This window comes from Metopolophium dirhodum, chromosome 4, assembly GCF_019925205.1.
Source record: "Metopolophium dirhodum isolate CAU chromosome 4, ASM1992520v1, whole genome shotgun sequence".
NCBI lineage: Eukaryota > Metazoa > Arthropoda > Insecta > Hemiptera > Aphididae > Metopolophium > Metopolophium dirhodum.
The window spans coordinates 20,270,360-20,295,261 of NC_083563.1; the positions used below are offsets into that span (position 1 = coordinate 20,270,360).

Sequence of the window (24,902 nt, forward strand, 5' to 3'; positions counted from 1 at the left end):
CACCGCCCGCGGCCTTGGACTGCCGCGCGCGAACGCAGCTTTGTGCGCGCCGCCTCTTCCTATACTTGCCCGCCCGGCCGGCGACAACCGCGACCGCGGTACATTATTGCTACCGGCGAGCTCGACACACGGCACCGGGTCGTGACCGCGTTCCGAGACGAGAATATTATTGGAAAAGCAACGCGCGGTCGCCTCCGCCATGGAGGCCATCGGACACAAACTCTTTCAGCTCGGCGACCCCGAAGGAAAGGGGTTCATCGTGAGGCGAGACATGCAAGTAAGCGAACAGATGATAATATTATTATATACTTTGATTGTATAGACTTGACGCGTTGGTCGCTTTTGTGGCGCTGCAACCGTCACGCGTATTTAATATAGGCAGTGCAGAAAAGTACGTAAGCCGACGGGTGATTTTAGTGTTTTAGTCGGAAAAATATGAATTGAGTTCGCAATTATTTATGTCATGCATATCACGCGAACGGTACAGATATTGTTATTACAACGCATTATTTACAAAAAAAGTTATTATTCGCGCGCGCGTGTGTGCGGTCTACAACCGAATAGTCTGCTACGTATATGCCCGGCTCGAATCCGCAAGTTATACCGACTGCAGTTTTGTATAGTGTTAATACCTATGTAATAAATAATCTCGCGAATAAAGCTCTTGCGGTATATCTACAGATAACGTGAGATTTAAGACGAGTGGAGTGACGATAAACTCTAGTGCGTTGGCCAGGCGAATCAATCGAGTGTTAGCGACGAGTCGTCATTGTCACTATAAAGTTACAATCGATTCACAAACAGTTTAATACAATTAAAACACTATATATATAGTGATCGATTGCCACTTTTAGGCTTTTATTGACGTTTTGGCTGTTCTTTGAGTCTCAAGAAACGCACGCGCCATATATATAGCTGGTAGGTATATTATATACCTTTTTCAAAACTAATTTCAAAATAAATTCAAATCACGTGTTTTTATCGGTGACGGGTGAATGTCAATAGTTAGTGTCGTAATGTGATACACCATCATACGACACCCACATAATATATTATAATATTATATACCTATATGTACAGTGTTGTGACTTAGGTATTTTTAAAAATAACTTTTGTATTTTATATACCATTCATTTGTATCTTCATATTATGGTTAATACTATATAGAGCGTCTTTATTTTAAGTGTAGCTAGATGTTTTTTTTTTAATATATATTTTTATCTTTAGTCCATTTAGGTACTTATCTTGCTTAATACTTATACTCGTAGCGTTCATTAATAATTGTAGGTACAACAAGCTAAATAAGTTGAGACTTATTTAACTATAACGACAACATCCACATATTACCCAACACTCACAGTGAATAACATAGGTACGCAACCATAATAATGTATTGATTATGTTCTATTCTCATAATATAATCTATAGTCGAACTACGACTATCGTGTCCATTATCAGATCGTAGGCATTTCGAAAATTTCTCATATCAATAGGTTAGTACATCCAAATTCCGAATTTTAAAAAATTACATGATGCGATCGGGAAAAATGAATTAAATTTAAACTAGGTAGGTAATGTATATTATATCGTTTATGCTGAAAGTTGCCACATACGCGCCAGCGATTTTTACGCCTATAATAATGGTTAACACTTGTTTAAACACGCATGTTGTCGTACCCAGTTTCCCATAGAATTCTTCGAAACCATTTAACACCAAAATTTTAACGTGAACAAAATATATTCTTACAAACAACACAATAAAAAGCTATAAAACATATGTGTATTGCACATTATTATTGTATAGGTATACTGTATAGAGTATACACACTGTTTAAAATGTTTGTGTCGTGTGTATAAATTAAGCGCTAGAAAAGTAAATGCCACACGTGTAATTACATGCAATGGAAATATGTATCGCGAAAATTGTAATGTAACAACCTTTTCGAGTCCGATTAACGACCAGATTCAAAAGTCGAAAACAATAAAACGACAATAATCTCGTCGTACGAAGCAGGTTATCTGCAGATGATTATTATTTACGTACATAATTATTATAATATTATGTCTTTCCATCTTATAATTTCGTTTCGACGATCGGAATTTTGTCCTACATACATTTTGGTATACTGGGAAATGTATATGGCGTCTTAAATTTGATTCGCTATAGCTGGTACGCGCATACAACTCGAAACCAGTCTGTCGTCGGTCTCAATAACGCGCCACATAACAAATTATTTTACTGCTTCGTATTCTAAATAGGTAGTTAAGTATAGTATATAGGTACTTATAATTTTTTTTATAATGCACCCGATTATTATTAAACAACGAACAAGCGATGATAATTATCGTAATTTGTGTCCTAACTACACAGTTATTGTCCGCGCACGGAAAGCAATATGCATATTATACGACGGCAATGACGAAGTAAATATTATTACTATTATAACGTATATTATACTACGACGCCGTATAGACAATAAATATTTAAAAAAAAAATCATGTATAAATTCTCATAGAACTGCACAGTAGGCACCTATACAACGTTGTCCGTACAAGTAACAAAATTGAATAAACGATCCAACGGCATATATTATAGCGGCTTGTATGGTGCATTGTCACTATACTTATAGTATATACGTATATACCTACGACCAATACCTATACAAAACCATTGAACGCGAGTACTTAAACACACTAATAACTGTATGATTTATACCAGTACCTACTATATAATACCCAGTAGCTGATCTAGAGGTTACACGTGAAAAAGGGAAGAGTACATCTTATTTTGATTAATATGATTATAATATAATCGATAATAACCTATGTGTAATATTGTAATAATTGTACCTTAAATGCTACATTTTACGCCAGAGATGTAAACTGTAAATTTAGTATTTAACTCATAATATATAAGCTATATATTATATATTATTGTAATAAATTTATTCAGTTCTCTAGTTTTATTATTCGTTTTGTTAAAATAAATATTTTATTTAGAAATTAAAAGACGAGCTCTCAATGACCCCGGAGCAATTGGAGATCGTATTTGATACACTGGATGTGGAACAAAAAGGTTACCTCACACTCTGTCAATTTTTGGAAAAGTTCAGTGAGTACCTACATGGCTTATGATTTTATATAAATAGGATTCTCTGCAATGAATACACTAACTAAAAACAGTGGACGAATGGAATATTAAGTCTCATCACTATGGACTACACCTAGATCGACCAGCGGCGACTATCCTGCGGTTCATATACAATTTGATAGTTGGATGTCGAGTGAAAAGAATGTCAAAAATCACATAGACTGATATTTAATCTTTGCAGTCATTCGTTATTTTAAAATTCTGCACGGCTTACGAAATAATTGATTAATTTTGATTATAACTTACCAAGTACCACATACCAAGGTACTTGAAAGTTGAAATCATATATTATATCATAATCATGTGCTTGACATTTATAATTACAAACATTTCATTAATTTAAACACGTTTATTAGTGCAGGCTAATGCAATATATACGTCTTAATGATACATCATACTATAATAATACATTATAAATTCGCACACAGAAGACACTGCACCAATGAATTTCCGGAATAATCGATGGAAGGAGCAGCAAAACATCGTTTCATTCAAATGTTCTTACACGGAAGACATCCAAACACTTTTGCAAACCATCAAAGACACGAACATGATAAAATTGTAAGTGATTAAGAGCACGCCGAATCTGCGTGTATTTTTTCCGTTTTACAATCGTACGATACAGCAAATTTGCATTCAGTAGAACAAATTTTATGTTATTAGATTTAATATTAGAGTAAATTAAACTATCGTCAAACTTAAAAGTAAAAATAGTATCTAGGACACGTCATAGGATTTTAATTTTTATTATAACTATACTATGTAAATATTACCCATATTTTTAAAATGATCTAAACCCGCTTTACAATTTAAATATCAATAAAAGTCATTGAGGTACTTTACATAATATTCTTAACTTTAAGTTTAATGATAGGTCAATTCATTTTAATCTAACATTACAAATTGTTGTACGCTTATAAGCAGAGGCAGCAACGCATGCGAATGAATTTTCAAACCAATTTGTATTTTACCAAGTCATGTTTCAAACCTATAATTAATCAGGTAGTACCTGCTCACCTATGTATTAACTTGGTCTATGGACTATAAATTCATTATGATACATATTATACATTTATAACGAGAAATTAGTAATCCATTGTACGGTTACTCAGTTTAGTTATAAATGGATCACTCTGATGGCTGCATATGGTATTAATCCTCAAAGTTGCATTATGACATGCACCGGCTGAGGGTCAGAGACGCCATTTGGGGTATCGCAGGGTATAAATTGGCGGCCCTATTTTTCACCGTATCATATTGGTCCGCCTTAATTTCATGCTGACGCCGATGCCCGATGTATCAGTTAAATAATAAATTGAATTAATTTAAATAATTAATATAAGATAAAAATATTTTATAAATAAAGGGATATACATAGATATACTTAGATATTAAAGATATAGAAAGAAAATGTATATTAATCAATAATGATATTATACTTTTATCAGTGTTATCACTTAAAATATGAATTATTTTTCATCCCTAATAGTAAGGTTAGAAATAACTCCATCATGGCTACATTTCAATTTTCATTTTATAACTGTGTCCTGGTAAAAAATTTAACAGCCCTATTTGTGTTACTGAAATGGCGCCCCTGCTGAGGGTTTATTAACAATCGGTGTGCTTTCGACAGGAGCATAGGGCATTTAGAGAACATATGCAAGGCAGCCTCTCAAATGGAACCAGACAGTGCGGTATCGGTGGGCCGTATCGAAGCGTTTCTCAGGGCGCTCAACATTGACCTACTAAAGATCGTCGAACGTGACAGGGAGCTGGAAGAGATGCTGCAGAGCCGTGAGATCCAACACCAAAACAACGTATATTATTGATATACAGGTTGATTCACCAAACATGCTCCCCCCAATCTAGCCTTCAATAATACATTTATTCAAGTTCTAATTTTTGGAATTTATAAATATACTTAAATACCATATTCTCGTATTATTGAGTTTTTGTACAGCCTAGGAGCTTAAGGAGCGTCCGTCCTGCAGCGATATAAATTTTCGTTTTTCATATGAGAGCCCCCAGGACTTTTTCTACTGCAAATTATTAAATGAATAATTTTTCTGAAAATGTTGATGTACCTAATTCAAAATTCAAAAGAGTAGTTTCTCCGTTATTATAATGTATAGAATAAGGATATTAACACTTAATAATGGTTTTACAAAAATATAAATTATATGTATAAATCGATCTAGTATTGATCTATCTTCGACCTAGCTTGGTCCATTTCTAAAAATTATAAATGTTGATAGATTAATATAGGTATTTGATAATCACTAAAATTGTCCAATCATCGCAGCCCCTTCATCTTCAAACCCATCGTCATGGACCTTTTATCCTTAGTACACAAAGTTGAATAACTCAAAAACTACTCGTTAAAATTTTGATTTTAATAAGTCCATTAAAATAATTTAGAACAAAAACCTAGTTCTCATTTGAAAAACATACTTTTGTACGCAGGACATTCCTTAAGTATAGGTAGTACAAGATCTCTCGAGAATTTGAAAATATGGTCTTTAGGTATATTTAAAAATTCCAGAAATCAGATATTGAACAACTGCATTATTGAAGAAAAAGAGGGGACAGAACATGCAAGGTAAATCACCCTGTATACACACCCAGAATTACCAATTATACCTATACATCTATGTAGGTGCGTCCTGAGGGTGGAGTAGGGGGAGGGGGACAATCACCCCTCCCTAAGTCGTGAAATGTTCTGTTTTTGCTAATAGATAAATACCTACATTTTATAAATGTTGTTAATTGTTAAAAGCGGTATTCAAGACTAAAATTTTTTCGCCCCCTTAATGGAATTGACCTGAAGACGCCCCTGCATCTGTGCGCTTTTATAAATGTATCACCTGCGTTATACCGAGTCACAATAATGCGTGAAAATCGCAGTGAATAATAAATAATAAGTTGTAAAACCGTCTTGTGATTTTCAGATGCAAAAACTTTTCGAAGAACTCGAATCGCATTTCCGTGAAGAGCAAGAAAAGACCAAACTTGAAGTATGTATATAATGTAGGTATAACGTGTCAATAATTTTCACCAACTGAGACGTGAATGAACATTTCCGCGACAAGGCCACCCGCTACAAGATGGACTGGGGTGGGGGGCATAACATGACATGACCCCCCACGGTTTTAGTTAATATTAATTTTATTATCACTTGTAAAAAAAAAAACTAACATGTGCTGTATCAACTTTTGCCCCACCACCGGATAATATTTCTGCGGGCGCCCTTGTTCCGCGAACACCCGTTTACCAATCACCGTTATGATTCCGGTTCAAAATCAATTTGTTTGACGCTAAAAACTAGTCTTTTGACTCGTTTTCTTTTCTACGCGATGGTCTGCAATATTATAATATTTCGTATAAGTAACAGTAAACGGCACATATTTCACAGTGTAAAATAAGTGATAACGCCACTGATCAAAGATATAATATAATCCTAATACTTACAGGACATTTTTCAATCACCTATAGGATATACCTAATATAATACTAAACATCCTAATACCTCATAGTCAAGTTTTTGGAAATTCAAGGTAATTTTTCAGTTATTGTAAAAACTTGTCTAACGGTTGAAGTACTGTGTAGTGTATAGTTAGTATTAGCGAAAGTATTTTGTTATTACGATGATAATTTTTTTAGAATATCTGATTATGTAAGGGAAGCTATCCTTAAACCCTTGTATGGAATAGAGTACTCATTGAAAACCATAATTCGCATTTTGTTGTTTGTTTTTTTATTTCGGGTTTTTATGAATACTGGTTGTAGACAATACTTTGATTTTGAGTTTTAAATTTTTATAAAAATATTTGGCTTCAAATTAAAAGATTAAAAACGTGTTTTTGCAGGACCAAAGAAAATTCCGGTCAGAACTAACCACGTTGGAAAACGAACTTGCTGACAAGGAGGATCGGTTCCGTGCCGCCGTGTCCACTAGGCAGGAATTCGCAGGACAGCTAGTGGCAGCCCAACAACGTGAACTGGCGGTTATGGCGGAAAACGCTAAACTTATCGAAACCCGTGTAAGTATAAACCACGATAAATTGATCGATATTAATTACAATTGAAGTTCAGATGGAATAACAGTCATAATATGCTTACAGGAAAGACTGTTGAATGATTTGGATGCGGAACGGACCAAAACCTGTCGGCTGGAGGAAATCATCGAGAAGACCAATGTGGAGTCAGCCGCGGACAACGAGAAACACTTCAAACAAGGATTCTACGTGGCGAAAAATTTAGTCTCCATGAAAGAAGAAGGTGCGCTTGAACTTTGAAATTCCTATTTTATAATATATTCATAGATAAAGTTTAAGTATAATACACTTTGCATACGTAATTATATATTATTATGATGTATGTAATACATACATGTCAAGTAACAAATAATATAAATATTTTACCGACATTAAATTTAAATTTTAAATAATTTAAAATGATTTTTGATACATTCAAAATATATTTGGTATTTATAATAAATGCTTTCTTATTTTTAATATGAGATACTGGATAAATATATGATGGACAACATGTTAATCAATAATTCCACCGTCGCAGTATCACACTGCAATAGAAGTTATAACATATACAAAATATATAACTACACTTTAGTGGTATTATAATATACATTACACATATTATGCGCGCATGATGTGTGTTGTTAATAATTATTTTTAAAAACGCGTAATATTAATGTGGATAAATCTTATAATATTTCGTTTTTTTTTTTAAATGCTAGTACAATTTTTATTTTCATACAGTTTTTCAAGGTTAGATAATATCTACTGAAGTATCTCAAATTTAAAATCACCTCCAAAATAAAATGTTAGGCATGCTTCGAGAAAATTGTATATGCTTTTTTAACAAAACATTTTTATTCCACGCATATATATTGCACTATATCGTTCCTTGCAACTTCTTAGATGCTCCATTAGTCATTACCTATATGCACATATTATATTGTTATAAAATCAGTGTGTGCCATGTGATGTCAGTACTACGCTAGCGTACCATCAGTGGCTCAATTTAATTCGGTGTGTGGAGTGTTCAAACCTCAAACAGGCGTCAGGCACCCACAATTATAGATAGTATCGAAATGGTCGACTCTCTTAATAATTGCTACAAGTACAACATAATACATTACAAGTAAAATAATTAATATTGTTATGACAACTATATACAGTAAAACTCGCTTAAGAAACTTTCCCGCATAAGATGCTCTTTTGAGCTGGTCCCTTGAAAAGCGTCTTAACTTCTTAAACTAGTTTTCCTGTAATATGATGTATCTATAAACAATACTATATTAGATGTATTTACGGCGGGTCCGGCGGGAACACATAAGAGATATATAGTTATTTAATATTGTGACAAAAAAATATTTAAATAAATTTCGCCTGTTTATTGATAACATGAATAATTACCTATACCTACTCAATTATAATTTTTTGTAATTTTTTTCTGCTCATTCAAGTATATCAATTAAATGTTTTCAAAATACTCAGTTATGCGTTGTTAAAGCTAAGAACCTAAATAGTTTGATAGTTTAGCTTAATGAAATACTCGAAATATCTGAATATGGCACACTATACCTAGGTGTATAGATTATAGGTAGGCATCCAGTTTTATTTTAATATTTTACCATACGTATAATTATTATTACAACTATTTACAAGTAGAAATACCAATCATTACAAATAACATGTAAAATTATTATATTCATAAATACTGATTTCATATTTTGTTATAAATTAAAATGTATTGTCATTTATTTTTATTGTGTACTTTTAAAGTTGTAACTCAAATATAAGGCATAACAATTAACAAATTACAAGACGTACAGCTTATGCTTTTGTTAGTTATATTTTAGCTGAGAAGTAACAAAGGACACAATAGACTTTTTTTTACATATATTTTACATATACTTATACTATATGCGAGTAGATATTTTTCAAATCAAGTTTGTTTCAATACTAAAATTATGTAATTATCGTAAATTCTCCATTCGCGGTATGCATGGAGACTTTATGAGAAGACCTAACCAAAACGTATGAACCTATAATTAGCATTGCCATATAATGATATTACATGCATTATAAACATTGTATATTATTCATATTCATATACATTAGGTATAGGAACAGTATCATGCAGTATAACTTATAAGCGACAGCAGCTGTTTAGACTACTATAGTAATCATTTCGATTTCTCGTAAAAAATGAAATTAAGCAATAAAATTCAAACCCACTGCATACGACGTATCAATTATTTGGGGAGCTAACCTAAGTCTTTACTCTAACAACCTATAACCGATTCATGTTGTGTGCCGAAGTTTTTGATAGCTATAGGTACCAAAGTGAAAGGCTACGATATTAAACTTTTATTATTTTCTAGATTTGTAAATGAGTATATACGAATCAGTAATAATATTTTATTAACATACGAAGTATTTAAATAACCCATTATATAAAATATTATTTACTACCTGCTGAACTACTTAGTAAACGTATACACTATATAGTCGTGTTAAAATATTTAAATCACTGCACGCACGTTATTACAAAGGTTGCCTATCGTATGGATGACTTTTGTTTTACGAGAACGAATAAAAAAGGTGTGCAAGCGGATGTCGCTCTGCTGTACAGAAGGTTACAAGTGGGTCACTGTAATTGATTGTGTTAAATTTGAATTCAATGATATAATATCATTGTATAAGAAAAACGATTTTGAGCGAAGACGGTCAGTCAGCCTATGATCTTAATAAGTATATTTAATGATATTATTGTGAATAAAGTAATTTATATATTATAACCTATTTATGTGGAACCTCGTTTTAAATTTTCAATCCTTATCTATAAAAATTGAACATTTTATAAATTTTTAACTACAAAATCATTTTTGAATTACAACAAAATAAGAAAATTTCTACATGAGAAATCGAGTGAATATCCAATGTTATAAAAAGACGAACTTCAAACCCTTATAAAAATTTAATTAAATTTTTTTCTTGATAAAGATAGACAAACTTATAAGGAATCTTGTACCACATTTTCAATGTTTGTTTCATAACACATTCATATGCATGTACCTACCTAATACATTTTATCTGCAGAATCGATTTTATTTACTTAATAATGTTTGGACTGCTAGTGCGCAGTGTGTATAGGCACCTATATTATAGGTACCATCATGGATTATATAATACATATAAATGATATATTATATACGTACCTGTCGTACCTACCTGTATCGATTTATACCTATTAAAATGTAAAACTGCGTAGTACTCATAATACAATAAATTTCAAATAATAATACGCATTTAAGAATTAAAATCGTTTTTGCGCAACCAAATTGCATAAAATAAATTCACATCATTTCGATACAACTTATAGCCAGGAATTTTATATTCTGCGTATATCAACTCTTAACCGTTTAAGTCGTTTAAGACGTCATATTGAATGACATTATTATGTACTTATAATTGACTGTTTGATATCAAAACCAATTTATCTGGTTTAGTTTTAATTTTAAAAAAGTGATCGATTTAATGAAATTGTACATCGTTTTAAGAATAAATAATATATGTAATACAGTTTTTAAATACATATTTAAATAATTATAATTTAAACGATGCTTCAATGTTACAATAAAAAATAATTGTTGGTATTTACACGCGTCTCTAACACATTGTGTGTATCGAAGAAAAAATAAAAATATAAACAAATATGAATTATATCTAATAATTTATAAATAATAAACTACAGTTGATCAACGATTTATAATGCTACATAATATTATAAATGGCCTATTATTCGCATAAACAACAATAAACTTAATCGCTACCTATACTACTATGCTGCGCGTGCACTCGAAATAATACTTATACCGCGGTGGTGTGACCGCAAAAACTGGGTACACTCTATAACTAAATTACCTACATATTTTCTTAGTACCCTATACATATTTTAGAATTCTATCTTGATGATCCAATAGCCTATAGTTCATGGCAAACAGAAATCGAAAATATATGTATAGGGTTTTGAGTAATATGGGTAATTTATTTATACAAGTGCCCTGTTTTTGCGTACATAATCAATCGACAACTGTAAACGGCATCGTTATAATTCACCTAAATCTCAATTCTACAACGGTGCAGATAAAAAATCTATCTCTATTTTACTGGATTAATCTTTTTAGTGTAGGTACCTAAAATATAAATTATGAGAAATACAGCTAATATTAATTATAGGGATACGAATACGCGTATAAAAAATAAACAGTACATAGTACATACTACTGCAGTGCTATAGTAGTGTTGAAAGTAAGAAAACATTTAAACCAAATTTCGAATTGTTTGCAGCATTGTGGACGATAGAGCCGTAAATTGGGTGGTGCAAATCTACCATTTGCACCAGCGGAAAATTATTATAATATTATGTATACCTACCTATAATTTTCATTTTTAAGAGTCGACATTTTTTTGTTAAACAAGCATATGTACAAAATTATAATAATTGTCGTACAACCGTGGTTTTTTATATTAATAATTACGTCCCTACGTCAGTATCGTAGACATATTGATATATATTATTATGTCTATGGTTAGTATCACCAATATTGTAATTGAGATATTGTAATTATATAATATTTCTCTTCTTTGTAATCAACCTTACAGTGGTGGATTTGTGGGGGGGATTTAGCTAAAGCACTTACCATTCTGCGTATTGAACTTTTTTTTTATTATAAATGTATTAGATATCAGTTATTACGTAAAACTAAACGTATTAATTGTAGACTACTGCAGATGTAGCCTACCTACTACCAAAAATTGGGTTAATTTTGTTTTCACTCTGAATTTGTTCATGATAAGAAGATAGCTATAAGGCTATAAGGAGCTTTATTAATTATCACGATTGTAGATATACTGGTTGCATAGCTCTATGATACATACTCTCATAATTCATTACCATAAGAATGTAGAACTATTGAGTGATATTTTTGAAACATTAACTTAAGCAACCATATTATAGTCTGTAGAACCGTTTGTCTCTAGGGTTCACTACAATCTAGTTCTACGGGGAGCCGTATTATTACATTGATCTGTCCGACTGTGCCTTATCGCAAGACATATTGAATAGTCCATGTGTTATAAGCAATTTAATATAGGAGTTGTGTAACCAGTATATCTACCTACAACCGAGTTAATTATTGTCAACAAAGCACCCACTATAAAACAATCCTAGATCCGCCACTACAACCTTGTACCACACTACCATAATTTTGTAGCACTATACTGCCAAAATAGTGTTATCAATTATTACCATTAAATTATTCATAACACAGGAAATGGAAAATCGATTTGAAGAAAATCAAATGGATATTATAATTGCCTTATGTGAAATAATTATGTCTAAAGATCTAATAAAAATAGTTAGTAAGACATATAACTTAAACATAAATTAGGGGCTTGAAGACAAAGTTAGGAATTTTTAAAGATGCTCCTAACAATACTTTAAAACAAAACCATATACGATTCTAGAACTTGAAAGTGCTTAACTGCTGTTGAATCCTAGAGGTGCTAAATAGTAAATAGTACACTTCCTCTTCCTTATAATCGTGCCACTGATTACATTGTGTCAGTGAGTCATTCCGTAATTCAATATACTGAAAGTTATACGCAATAAATTATTACATTATGTATCAGCCCGTTGTAACCTTTTTATTTTTGTATGCTTTTCAGGACTTTTGCAACAGTTAGAAATCCTTCAGGACATGAAAAACGTCCTGTTGAACTGACACTCAGGTGACGTCATCGTCTCCGCCATAAGTACTCAATCTAAATTTCACTATTGATAATTCATATGCCTAATAACACGCATCCACAGACTATATACAGTGATGCAACATCGACAATAATACATCATAATTATTATATTTTAATTACTATTATTATTAGGTATTGTTACTACATTTGAATTTATGCATCAGCTACAAAGTTATTATAGCTTGCATTAGGCTAACATTGTGTTTGCATTAAATTAGTTTATACATTACAATTGTTTTTAAATCGTTCTTATTATAATTATTTATTAGGATACAACCACCACATTTATAGAGGTAATAATAACGTATGTGTGTTGTATGTTTTGTAATAATATTTGTATACAATAAGAAATTGTGGTGTTATTGGTATTAAGTGTAAGTTTGTGAGAATGTCATGACTCATGACTATAATAAAAAATAATGCGTAAGTAACATAATAATTTTCGTCTCTTTTATGATAAAAAAAAAGTCAACCGAAAGACCACATAGGTATAGGTATTATAATATACGCTATACCTACTGGGTGATTATATTTTGACAGAAATCACTCATAATATCGAAAAGTATTTGAACATTTTGATTTACTAAGAAGTTTACTAGTAAAGTCGCTATGCACAGTATGCTGTATAGTCAGTTTCGAATGTACCACAGGGGCGTTATTTGTGGGGGGGGGTGCAGAATGTACATTTGCACCAACTTTTTTTTTAAAACCCCTTCTTTGGCCTGTCAACAATAAATATAAGCGCACGTTTTATATTATATATATTTTATATTTTTTCAGTGTTAAAAAAAATGTATTGTACTAATGTTTAATTTCCAAGAAGGTTTGATGTGGTTTTGTGCATGGCTAAATATATTATATATATATTTAGCCATGGTTTGGTGGTCCCACAATATTATAATTGATAAAATTATAACACAAACATTGTGAGGAAGGGTACCCATAAAATAAATTTCTGATTTTATTATGCTAGCTATAATATATATTTTGAGTATGCAGGGAGAAAAAATGTGTAGGTTAGGTTCGGTTAGGTATTTTATTACAAAGGTGTTTTGTATTCATACATTTATTTACCTAGTGTAAATACCACTGTACACTGATATCCACAATATAAAATAAATACATTAAAAGTACCTACACAAAGTTCGTCAAAAATAGTAACAATATAGTGATATTTTCATACTAGTATAAGTGACATGTTAAATAAATTATACAAATATTCTACAGGTTTTTGTCCCCGCTTGACCCCCCTCCCAAAAAAAAAAGTATTCTGTGTGGCCTGGTAATTATCTGAATGGCCTGCGAAAATGGCAACAAAAAAAAGTTTAAATGACGCCCCTGATGTACTTCGTTATTGAATAGGAGGTCACTTTAATAGAGTAGTCAAATTTAAGTTCAATAATAAATCATTTAGGACATTGCATGCGAAAAACAATTCTGAACAGAGACAGTGATCATCAGTGACTATATTTTTCTATTATTAATACCGTCGCACACTACGGTTTAGATAAAAATATTTATTTTTTTCCAGGATCATCAAATATCTTGTATTTTTAATTGATATAATATTATATCATAATATATTATTTGTATAAGTCAATATAAATATACCGGAAAATAATGACAACGAAGGGTTCGAATTTTGTACGTAATATTATATATTTATATACATTTCTTAAAATTGGTCTAAATATTTTTAAGACATGATTATACATAAAAAATATAATATTATACCTACACGTAACTGGGAAAGGGTTTAAGTTCTTACGAATAATATTTTTTAGAATTACAACAAAATAACTGAAATCGTTAAAAAACAAATCGTTATTTTTCGTTTGGATATCCTATTTAGTGAAATGTTTAACTGAAAATGTCTATAAAAAATTGATTCTTTCTTGAATGAGGTACACGGGAAAGTTCTGATTCGACACTGACAGCGAAAGTACATTCAGTTGCATATGACTATCTAGCTATAGCACTATGTGATATGATGGAGATAAGATCTTTTAAAAGGAGATTTTGGTGCCAGATCCTCTCAAAGGTTTGTCAGAAATCACAGAAAGCAGTGCAGTGCAATATATTTTTTTCAAGTGATTTGGCTATTTGGTGTGATGCAGAGTGTTGACTACGGAAACCGAACTAAGAATAAGGCTGGACATTTTTCCGCAATAATCAGGCTTTGAAATATGAAATTAAAAATGTATGTTCTTAAAAAATTATAAAAACTTATGAGAATAAAAAATTAAGTATTAGTTTTTATTTGAATTTATAGTATATGTGTTACTATGTAATAAATTCCATTTTATTACATGTTATTACTTTTCTAGATTATGAGTATTTACTGACTTATTATACTGATAAAATAATCACCCTGTATAAATTATACTACACACATCACGCGTAGTGTACACACTAGCTATACACAACATACACAGTGTAAAACATCTGTGTCTACAGAAAACCAACGGACGAGGTGTGGAAAATAAAATCATACAACCAACTTTCGTATCATTATATTTTGATCGTAGCACTGCGCATATCATTATATTATTATTTTCTGTTAGATATTAAGCGTTTACGGGATTTCGATATAGGTATTTCCGTTTTGCTCCCTCGGCGCGCAAGTCTCAAATATTTTCACAAAATGATGCACACGGTTTATATACATTCATAACGATTTAGTTTTAATCTTAAAATACTTAAGCGCGTCATACCATTATTGTATTATAAAAAACCGTTTTCAAATAAAACAAAATCATCGACGCTCGTCTGAAATTTGCGAGGTAGGCAGGACGCCGATGACCCATACAGGTTAGCTGCGCAACCGATATACTTAGATATATATAGGTGCTTACTTACTTCAGCCGAACCATGCAAGTCAGACACATCGTAGGATTGACGCTGTTGTTGGTGGCGGCGGTGCCGTTGCAAATGTACTTGATGAAGTACAACCAAGACTTCAGAGACTTGGTGTCGGAAATCGCGAAAAACTTACCAAACGACCTGCTGCAGCTGTCTACCAACTACATCACCGGATACGTCAGCGTCGCGAGTAAGTGTTTGATTCCCCTGAATAATTTCAATCCTTTCCTGAAATTAGGTATAATATATTATATTATCAATCGGATTTCCTGTTTCGTTGTTCCGTAAAACGTTAACTATAGTAGTACCTATACGTCGTCCAATCACATATTTGTGACAACTAAAACAACGCTCTTCCCGATGACGGTAATATAAATGATATTCTGAATAGTGAATATCATTGATCACGTCACATGATTCTGTAAATCAACACATTGGCAGCACTAATTAATATTTGGAGAATAAGGTGGATAAAATAGACTAGATCTTCCCTGTAGAAGGCTTCTTTCGACATAGCAATATGAATATATATTGGTAATTGGTCTTACACATACGACGATGGGATTTTATTTTGTATCTGTCACCTAGTTGTTACTTTAGATGGTCAAACGTAAAAATATTCGGTACTTTTCAAAATAATCGGAAAACAAGAAAAATCAGTTCTATTTTTTTTTTTATTAAATTGTAATTTATACCATGGACACTTGAAATTTTAAAAATATTTTGGCTCGGTTAGTGTTATTTATAGAGTTTTGAAACTATATCTACTCTTTTTAGTTTTTTATTCAAAAAATCAGAGAGCTTGAAAAATTAATACAAGGTTCTTCATAAGTTATTCGTACATCAATTTCAAAACACCAAAAATACATTGTGCACAACTTTTTTTTTATAGCCATTTGTAATTTTAACGAAATTGAATATTTAAACGAAAAATATCGATAGTAGTTTTGTTCTTATTCAAAAAGTATTAGACATAGATTAGGACTTGAAACTGTTCACCATAACTTATATTATTTGCGTTAACAGGTATAGGTACTATGAACTATAGTAACAACTTAGTAAGTTATAACTAGACTTAAACAATAACTAGCAATAATTATTATAATATGGTATATTCTTGGAAAAAATTAGTTTAACTCAGGTACACCACGTATATTAGTGTATTACTTAGGTATGCAAAAATTAATTTCTCAAAGTACCTAACTCGAATAAATTATAAAATATTATTAGAAATCTCTGCTCAGAATCGTTTTTGTATATAATGATTATCATTGTAATCAAATTTAACGATCCGTTACAGAGATCTACACAATGACCAGATACTCTTGAAATCTAATAAATAGGTACCTACCTACAGAAGAGTGAATTCCATGTGTTGTTTTTTTTTATTAATTTTTTTACCACGAAATTTAGTACCTACAAAAGTCATTAGTAAATTATTTATTCGTCAAGCTTAATACGAGGATTCAATTTATGTGTGTTTAATGTGTAGTGGGTACCTATACACAATACACTATAGAATATAATTTTAATTAAACTTTAATTTTCATGAAACATTAGTAATATTAATAAATAATAATATATCAATAGTTTTCTAAATAAAATTGAACATCTTAAATAAATCAGACATTCAAGACCTATTACGTTTTCGTATTATTATGACGGCAATGTTTGTTAAAACTATTTGGTCAATAATTGTAAGTTGTAACCACCAATATTTATTATTCAAGTATCGTTGTTCAATAATTAAAAGTTTATCACACGGCGTTATGGATATGCAAATCAACTACACTTGTGTCGTGGATTGGTTTGGCATTTCGTTTTGATTTGCATTTCAATTCGTTAAGTATGTTTGACAAAATTATTGTTCATTGTTCAATTTAAAATATTTAGGTTTTCTGTAAACTAGATAGGTACCATATTATAGGTTCACAAAAATTGTAAATAGTTATATAATCCGGAAATTTTGCAAAACTACTTAATCATTTTTCATGAATATATTATCTAAATTCAATAGTCCATAGATCTACTGTGTTTATTTTAGGTATTGAAAAATACCTTTTAAAATTAAAAACTTAGGAAAATAGATAACCACTATACATTACAGTAAGAGTAAGGTCTTCATCGTCATTGAGTTACCGTAAGTCACTATAATGAATGCATCAAATTTTAATTCTATGTTAAATCATTGCATATGAAAAACGAATCTGAGCGAAAACGACCCGTCATTCTTTATAATATTACTTAGTTAGTTAATCATATATTTATATTGCTATTAACTATAATATTAATTCATTTTACTATTAGTAATGATAAACAATAAATAGATAATATCTTAAAATTAATTTAAATATTTAAAAAATGACATTCCGTCATGTAGAAAAATAAAATAATAAATGTCGACATTTCAAGTCCCCGTGAATATTTTTAAATACTACAAAATAATTAAAATTGACATAAAACGTTTAAAAAAAAAATTGTGGATCAACTTTTTTTTAATTTCAGTAATTATAACTTACGAAGAGCCTTATATTACATTTTTAAGCTTTTTGACAAAACAAATAAAGTTAAATATTTGTGAAAAAATTTTTTTTTAATTGTATGTCTTTAAATACCTCAAAAAGAGTCAAACTATTTTTAAGATTATACCACGTACAGAAAATGCTAATAAAACCATTTGATGAAAAATTCAAGTATCTACAGTTATTCGTTTTTGGATTACATTAAAATAAGAAAATCGATTTTGTTAAAAACTACTCTTGCGTTAAAATGCACGTATTACCAACTATTAAGAAACGTATAGGACATTTTTCTTTTAAACACCCAATTTACGAAGTACCAACTTGGTTCACTGTACTACCACAAACTAAAATTAAGTAAAAATCTTAATCAAGGTGCTCCAAAAGTTGATGATACATTTTTTTTTAAAACACAAATTATTGTAAAATCAATACATTCAATTCATACCTAGTTCCACTAAGACTCGAATACTACCAAATTATAAAACTATTATTTGAATATAGTATATTTACTATATTGTAAATATATGTAATTCTTAATCACGGGCCCAGTTTACATTTTCCTAACGGTTTAATTCGATTTTCAAGACAATTACATGCAAAGTACATACGACTATTTGGGTTTATCAAAACCATTTGAAGATGGTTCACCCGGAGACCAAGAAGTGCCGGAAAATTTAATAAGAAATTTTAGACCACCTCATTTAGAATTCAGAATTGGAAATGTGGTATTGACACATACCATGACAGCAGGCATTATAGTTGGATGGAACATTGATATAACCGTGAGTATAGTACTTAATACTTGAATTTTAGTAAACAGGTCATATTAATACACTAATCATACAATATATCAGGAGTCTCTAAAATACAGCCATCTCAACGCTACTTACTACAGCTGAAAGTAATGATCCAAAGATGAACTGTTCATTTGATCAGTTTTAGTATCATAATATACATATTATTAAATTTTAACAAAACAAATGTACATTTGAGTTCTGGGAAGACTAATACTTCTCTAACCAGCATTCAGCAACCATAAAAAACTTTTTAAAATTGATAGAATTTTAATTTTTTACAAAAATAAAAATTATAAATGAGTATACATGCTTCATCCTGCAGTGTAATTAGTTTTTATATGGTTCTAAACAAATGATACAGTTTGGAGACCCTTTCAATAGAATATAATATATTGTTTATAAATTTAAATGAATAAAATGTTGATAATTGTCATTGAATAATTTCCAATATTTTGATTTTATCAGGATCTCACTAAAGAACCAGAATACCTAATTTTATCGGAAGTTCATGAAGAATTGATCAAATTAGACCAAGATAAAATTGTAGTTGTATTACAAAACATTAAGGTAACTATAAATAAGAATAATCTTCTCTATGAAAATATACATTATATCCAAAATAAAACCACATTTTAGGTAAATCACAAAAATATAGACCAATATTTTGAAAGTTTTGATGGAATAGGATACATACCAAAGGAGTCATTACAAAAACTGTACCCAAAAGGTTAAATCTACTTTCAAGTAACAACTGTACTGACGTTAAGTAATATGGGTAGTAATTACCCAAGGTGTAAGGAATAGGGTATTATATAATATTGTAAGAAATAAAAATAAAACGATTTCATTTGAGTTTGCTTTCTTTTAAATAATAAAATGTCTAAAAATGTCCATATAAAAAAAAAATACTGAGGTTAATTTAATTTTTGGAGTTGTAAAATCAAGCATGGTTTGTCTGGAACTTCGATGTTTAGTATTCTTCACCACCTTCGCCTTCTCCTTCGACGGAGTCCATGCCAACCTCTTCGTAATCTTTCTCAAGAGCAGCCAAATCCTCACGAGCTTCAGAGAATTCACCTTCTTCCATACCTTCTCCAACATACCAATGGACGAAAGCACGCTTGGCATACATCAAGTCGAACTTGTGGTCCAACCTAGCCCAAGCTTCAGCAATAGCTGTAGTGTTGGACAACATGCAGACGGCACGTTGTACCTTAGCCAAGTCACCACCGGGTACCACAGTTGGGGGTTGGTAATTGATACCAACTTTGAAACCAGTTGGACACCAGTCAACAAACTGAATGGTCCTCTTGGTCTTGATGGAAGCAATGGCAGCGTTGACATCTTTAGGTACAACATCACCACGGTACAACATGCAACAAGCCATGTATTTGCCGTGACGTGGGTCACACTTCACCATTTGGTTGGCTGGTTCAAAACAAGCATTGGTGATTTCTGATACGGACAATTGTTCATGGTAAGCCTTTTCAGCAGAGATGACTGGTGCATAGGTGACCAATGGGAAATGAATACGGGGATATGGGACCAAATTGGTCTGGAATTCAGTCAAGTCAACATTGAGGGCACCATCGAAACGGAGAGAAGCTGTGATTGAAGAAACAATCTGGCCAATAAGACGATTCAAGTTGGTGTAAGTTGGACGTTCAATATCGAGATTACGACGGCAAATGTCATAGATGGCTTCATTATCGACCATGAATGCACAGTCACTGTGTTCAAGAGTTGTATGTGTGGTCAAGATGGAGTTGTATGGCTCAACAACAGCAGTGGAGACTTGAGGGGCTGGATAGATGGCGAATTCTAATTTACTCTTCTTTCCATAGTCAACGCTGAGTCTTTCCATCAACAAAGATGTGAAACCAGATCCAGTACCACCTCCGAAAGAGTGGAAGATCAAGAAACCTTGAAGACCAGTGCACTGGTCAGCCAATTTCCTGATTCTGTCCAAAACAACATCAACAATCTCTTTTCCAATAGTGTAGTGTCCACGTGCATAGTTGTTGGCAGCATCTTCCTTACCAGTGATCAATTGTTCAGGGTGGAACAACTGGCGGTATGTTCCAGTTCTTACCTCATCTGTAATCAAAATGTAAATTAGATTCTCTAATGGAAATTTTATATTTTACTACAAACTTACCAACAACAGTTGGTTCGAGATCAACGAACACAGCTCTTGGCACATGTTTGCCTGAGCCAGTTTCGCTGAAGAAGGTGTTGAAGCTGTCGTCTCCACCTCCAATGGTCTTGTCAGATGGCATTTGACCATCTGGAGCAATTCCATGTTCCAAACAGTACAATTCCCAGCAGGCATTACCAATTTGCACACCAGCTTGGCCAACGTGTACGGAGATACATTCACGCTATAAAAATAATTTTATTGTTAGAAAGAATATCGATAAGATAAAAATATATATCTAGCAAAGTTGGATATTATATTATTTGAAAATGAGAGAACCAAATTAAAATATGACGTAGGAATGTTTATACCAATCAATCAGTAAGTAAAAAAAAAGTAGACAATGAGACAAACATAATATAACCTAACATATTATGTAATGCTAATCAGAAACATCTATAGATGTCTTCAAAATCACTGTGATTTAAGTTCGGAAACTAATTTATTGAAATGTATACAATATTTAAAACATTTAGTTAATTTTTAGAAAAAAATTGAAGAATTGAATAATATAGTATTTATGAATAAGTACCTAATGAAATTTTTAGTTTAAAATACCTAATAGGTAAATTTGACGAATAAAATAAAAATACTGAAAACGTAGGAAAGTATATCAAATGTATAATTTAAGATGCTAATGGGTAAATAATAATACCTACTAATAATTCATAATTTGTTACTTAACAATTATTAGGTACCTTACTAAGGTTAAAAATGTAGGATAAAGTAGGAAATAAAGTGAATTAAATTCCAAAGGACCTACATTCAAAAATAATGTATCTTCAATAATTACAAATACTTCTTAAGGTACCGAACAAATTATAATTTTATTTATTTATTTAAATTAATATAGAAAAGATTAGTGGGCCTCACTCGTTTCATAAAAAAAACCAATTTGATCAATGATAGGTCCTATCTAGCCGATCGGTAATTCAAACAATCGTGGGCAAACACATTGCGTTCAAACCATTATTTCGAACGGGGAACAATAAATGGGTATTATTAATAATATTTATATAACCAGACATAAAAAATAGACACTAACCCCCTACAGAGTGAATTAATACGACGACAACGCCCTTGCCGACGGTCGCTCACTTGCGCGTCGATAGGACTCACACATCAGTGATTTACACAACAACAAAAACGTCATCGGATTTTGTCATGAAACCTATCCTCAAAAATAATAGAAAAGAGCGAATTATCAGCGGACGTTCGACAAACATTTTTAGAATTTCGTTAGTGATCGAAGTGGGTTGCTAAAAAATGCATTTCTCGAAATTACGGTCACGTCCGGTTTAGAAAACTGCCACGTCATACGAACGACGTGCACAACAATCGTGAAGAGAAGACGCTAGCGGTTAACGGTTTTCAGTGCCGAGTTCCGGTCACGCCCATCCCGTCGCGGTCCGGTCCGGTTGTCGGCCGACGGTAAAAAGGAAAAAAGGTGACGGCGCAGACTATCATAACGAGCGAATCTCGGTCGGAAAATAAACGGGAAAACGGCAACGGTGATTGTTGACCGGCCACCGGCCCCGAAACGCGGACGTGTCAAGATGGCGTGTTGACTGTCGACAAACGATGTGCATATAAAAGTATAAAACGAATAACGACCACGACGAAAATTTTACTATTATGATATTGCGCTAGTCGTTTACTTACCATTTTGAAGTTTGAGTGTTGTCGTTGGATAGGAACGAATTGTTGAAGTAAAAAACTTGGAGTTTTTTTATGTCAGACAAGAAGCGATCGAAGCAGCTTCGTTCACGTCCAAACACAAATTGACGTCCAATGGCCGACGGTACCCGTGTTGTATGCTCCGAAACTCGTCTGCAGACTGACGACGCGCTGTTCGGCACACCGGCAATGCGGTGCCTATGCTTCCCACCACATCCGCACCGCTTGCCCGTGAATCACCGACGCACACGCAATGCACGTACCCCGCACCGCCCGCCCGCCAACAAAAGTCCGTTAAATTATTTCCTTTTTAATTTTTTTTATCGCTCTCGCTCCATCTCCCTCGGCAGTTTGTCTGTCTTGTTTACCAGCCAATACTGTGCCTCGCCCCGACGTATTATCGCCGTTTCGTTTCCCGTTTCGAATGACTCGTTATGACGATGTCGGCGCGGCTCTTATCAGAACCGAACTAAATAACCTTTAACCACTGAACTCTATAGGTACTATGTATAATAGTGCCTTTAACTGAGTTTTTTAACGGTCAACTTTTGATTTCGTTCGTCCATTTGTCCGTTCGAATTTGATGAATTTTAATGTCGACAAAAGATAATGTTGATCACCATCGTGTCACACGTTCAGGAATCTTGGTTTTACGTGTACGAGTACGACTGCTTTTGCTCGTTACGAATGCTGATAATTAATAAATAATATGTCACCTTATATAGTTAGACTAAAAAGTTACATATTATTGTGTCTAATACCTATTCAGTTTTGTCACGCATTACGCAATACGAGGTTACAACTCTCAACACCGTTTTATTTACAGTACTACAGAGTACCGAGTGCAGGGTTTGATTTTAAATATGGAAAGTGGAAGTACAACACTACAATTTAATAAATACAAAATTTTTGTCAAACAAATCTACTCGGACTATGAATAGGTACTTGCTTCGTACTATTTTAATTTTGGCCTATAATAGTTGAATCGTAGACAAAACAGTCCGGTATACAGCCATACAGGTTGAAACAGATAGAACTGACTTTTGAAATAGGTAACTTTTGTTCTAATCAATATTAAACATTTTTTTATATATAATTTATAGTCACTTGTGCTAAACATATATTATACAAAAAATTTGAAATCTGATTTAAATTTGTTTGGATATGTTCAAAGTAGCCAATTTGTGAATCTGATTATAAGAACAATTTTGATAGTAAAAACATTTATCTAAGTCAAGTAGTTTGTTTTTTAGAATTTTTTAAAATATCAATATTTTTTGATTAAATGAATATGGAACGTAATAACTTTTTTCAAAATATTTTTTTTTTTGGGAATTTGCCGACATGAGATTGAGCATATTTCTTAAATTATTTACTAATCATATAATTTTAACAATTTTTGTCATACGTTTAAGTAGCCTTTTTTTTCGTCAAGTCACCTTTATACAGGGCTGTCCTTAGGTGGGCGAGCAGGGCCCACGCCCTGGGCCTCGTGTTTTTTGCTTACATTTGGAGGCCTCGCGTTTCAAAAAAGTGGTAAAATTGGTTTAAAAATTGGTTTTCGCCCTGGGCCTCGAAAATCCCAAGGACGGCCATGGCCCATGGGTATATAATATTATATTATAATAATATTTAAAAATAAAAATTCAATAATAATTATGACTTCCACGGAGTACCGGTCATATTGTACAAAAAAATCGAACTAGTTTTTTATACAAAAACAATAAGCATATTATATAATAATTTCTATTGAAGTCTAAAGTGTGATAATATCGATATTAGTACCTACCATACTAATATACTATTTGTTAATTTTGTCTGGTAAATAATTTAATTACATTTTATACTAATACT

General features: G+C 32.0%; 4 protein-coding genes across 7 annotated transcripts in view; 2 read left to right on the forward strand and 2 right to left on the reverse strand.

The window, feature by feature from the left end:
- Nucleotides 1-685, reverse strand: part of LOC132943980 (uncharacterized) — a 33,680-nt gene extending 32,995 nt beyond the window's left edge. The window contains exon 1 of the mRNA XM_061013175.1: nt 310-685. The gene's annotated coding sequence lies outside the window, so the exon portion shown is untranslated. The remainder of the gene's footprint in view (nt 1-309) is intronic.
- On the forward strand, nt 54-13,225 carry LOC132943978 (EF-hand calcium-binding domain-containing protein 4A-like). 4 transcript variants are annotated; one of them, XM_061013169.1, is made up of 8 exons: nt 54-277; nt 3,001-3,112; nt 3,580-3,712; nt 4,785-4,968; nt 6,100-6,165; nt 7,018-7,191; nt 7,273-7,429; nt 12,910-13,225. In XM_061013169.1, the coding sequence occupies exons 1-8, from the start codon at nt 200-202 to the stop codon at nt 12,963-12,965; spliced, it is 960 nt and encodes a 319-aa protein (XP_060869152.1). In that variant the 5' UTR covers nt 54-199; the 3' UTR covers nt 12,966-13,225. The 4 variants fall into 4 exon arrangements, with proteins under 4 accessions (XP_060869152.1, XP_060869153.1, XP_060869154.1 ...); XM_061013170.1 differs by having other exon boundaries at nt 3,583-3,712; XM_061013171.1 differs by lacking the exon at nt 54-277 and adding an exon at nt 694-918.
- A 2,268-nt stretch (nt 13,226-15,493) lies between these two features.
- On the forward strand, nt 15,494-20,026 carry LOC132943832 (uncharacterized). The gene is made up of 5 exons (XM_061012953.1): nt 15,494-15,776; nt 15,858-16,045; nt 18,963-19,159; nt 19,640-19,741; nt 19,811-20,026. The coding sequence occupies exons 2-5, from the start codon at nt 15,865-15,867 to the stop codon at nt 19,904-19,906; spliced, it is 576 nt and encodes a 191-aa protein (XP_060868936.1). The 5' UTR covers nt 15,494-15,776; nt 15,858-15,864; the 3' UTR covers nt 19,907-20,026.
- On the reverse strand, nt 20,017-23,195 carry LOC132943831 (tubulin alpha-1 chain). The gene is made up of 3 exons (XM_061012952.1): nt 23,034-23,195; nt 21,333-21,555; nt 20,017-21,271 (listed from the first exon to the last, which is right to left on the reverse strand). Exons 1-3 carry the CDS (start codon nt 23,034-23,036, stop codon nt 20,145-20,147), a joined length of 1,353 nt encoding a protein of 450 aa, XP_060868935.1. The 5' UTR covers nt 23,037-23,195; the 3' UTR covers nt 20,017-20,144.
- Nucleotides 23,196-24,902: the final 1,707 nt, after the last annotated feature.

What these genes read in the sequence shown, in the direction of transcription:
- LOC132943978 (XM_061013169.1), top strand. Translation starts at nt 200, where the DNA reads ATGGAGGCCATCGGACACAAACTCTTTCAGCTCGGCGACCCCGAAGGA. An exon ending in TCAATTTTTGGAAAAGTTCA is followed by an intron (nt 3,113 to 3,579) that starts GTGAGTACCTAC and finishes ATTCGCACACAG; the next exon opens with AAGACACTGCACCAATGAAT. An exon ending in CTAAACTTATCGAAACCCGT is followed by an intron (nt 7,192 to 7,272) that starts GTAAGTATAAAC and finishes ATATGCTTACAG; the next exon opens with GAAAGACTGTTGAATGATTT.
- LOC132943831 (XM_061012952.1), bottom strand. An exon ending in TCTCGAACCAACTGTTGTTG is followed by an intron (nt 21,272 to 21,332) that starts GTAAGTTTGTAG and finishes TTTTGATTACAG; the next exon opens with ATGAGGTAAGAACTGGAACA.
- LOC132943832 (XM_061012953.1), top strand. Translation starts at nt 15,865, where the DNA reads ATGCAAGTCAGACACATCGTAGGATTGACGCTGTTGTTGGTGGCGGCG. An exon ending in CGGATACGTCAGCGTCGCGA is followed by an intron (nt 16,046 to 18,962) that starts GTAAGTGTTTGA and finishes TCGATTTTCAAG; the next exon opens with ACAATTACATGCAAAGTACA. An exon ending in TTGTATTACAAAACATTAAG is followed by an intron (nt 19,742 to 19,810) that starts GTAACTATAAAT and finishes ACCACATTTTAG; the next exon opens with GTAAATCACAAAAATATAGA.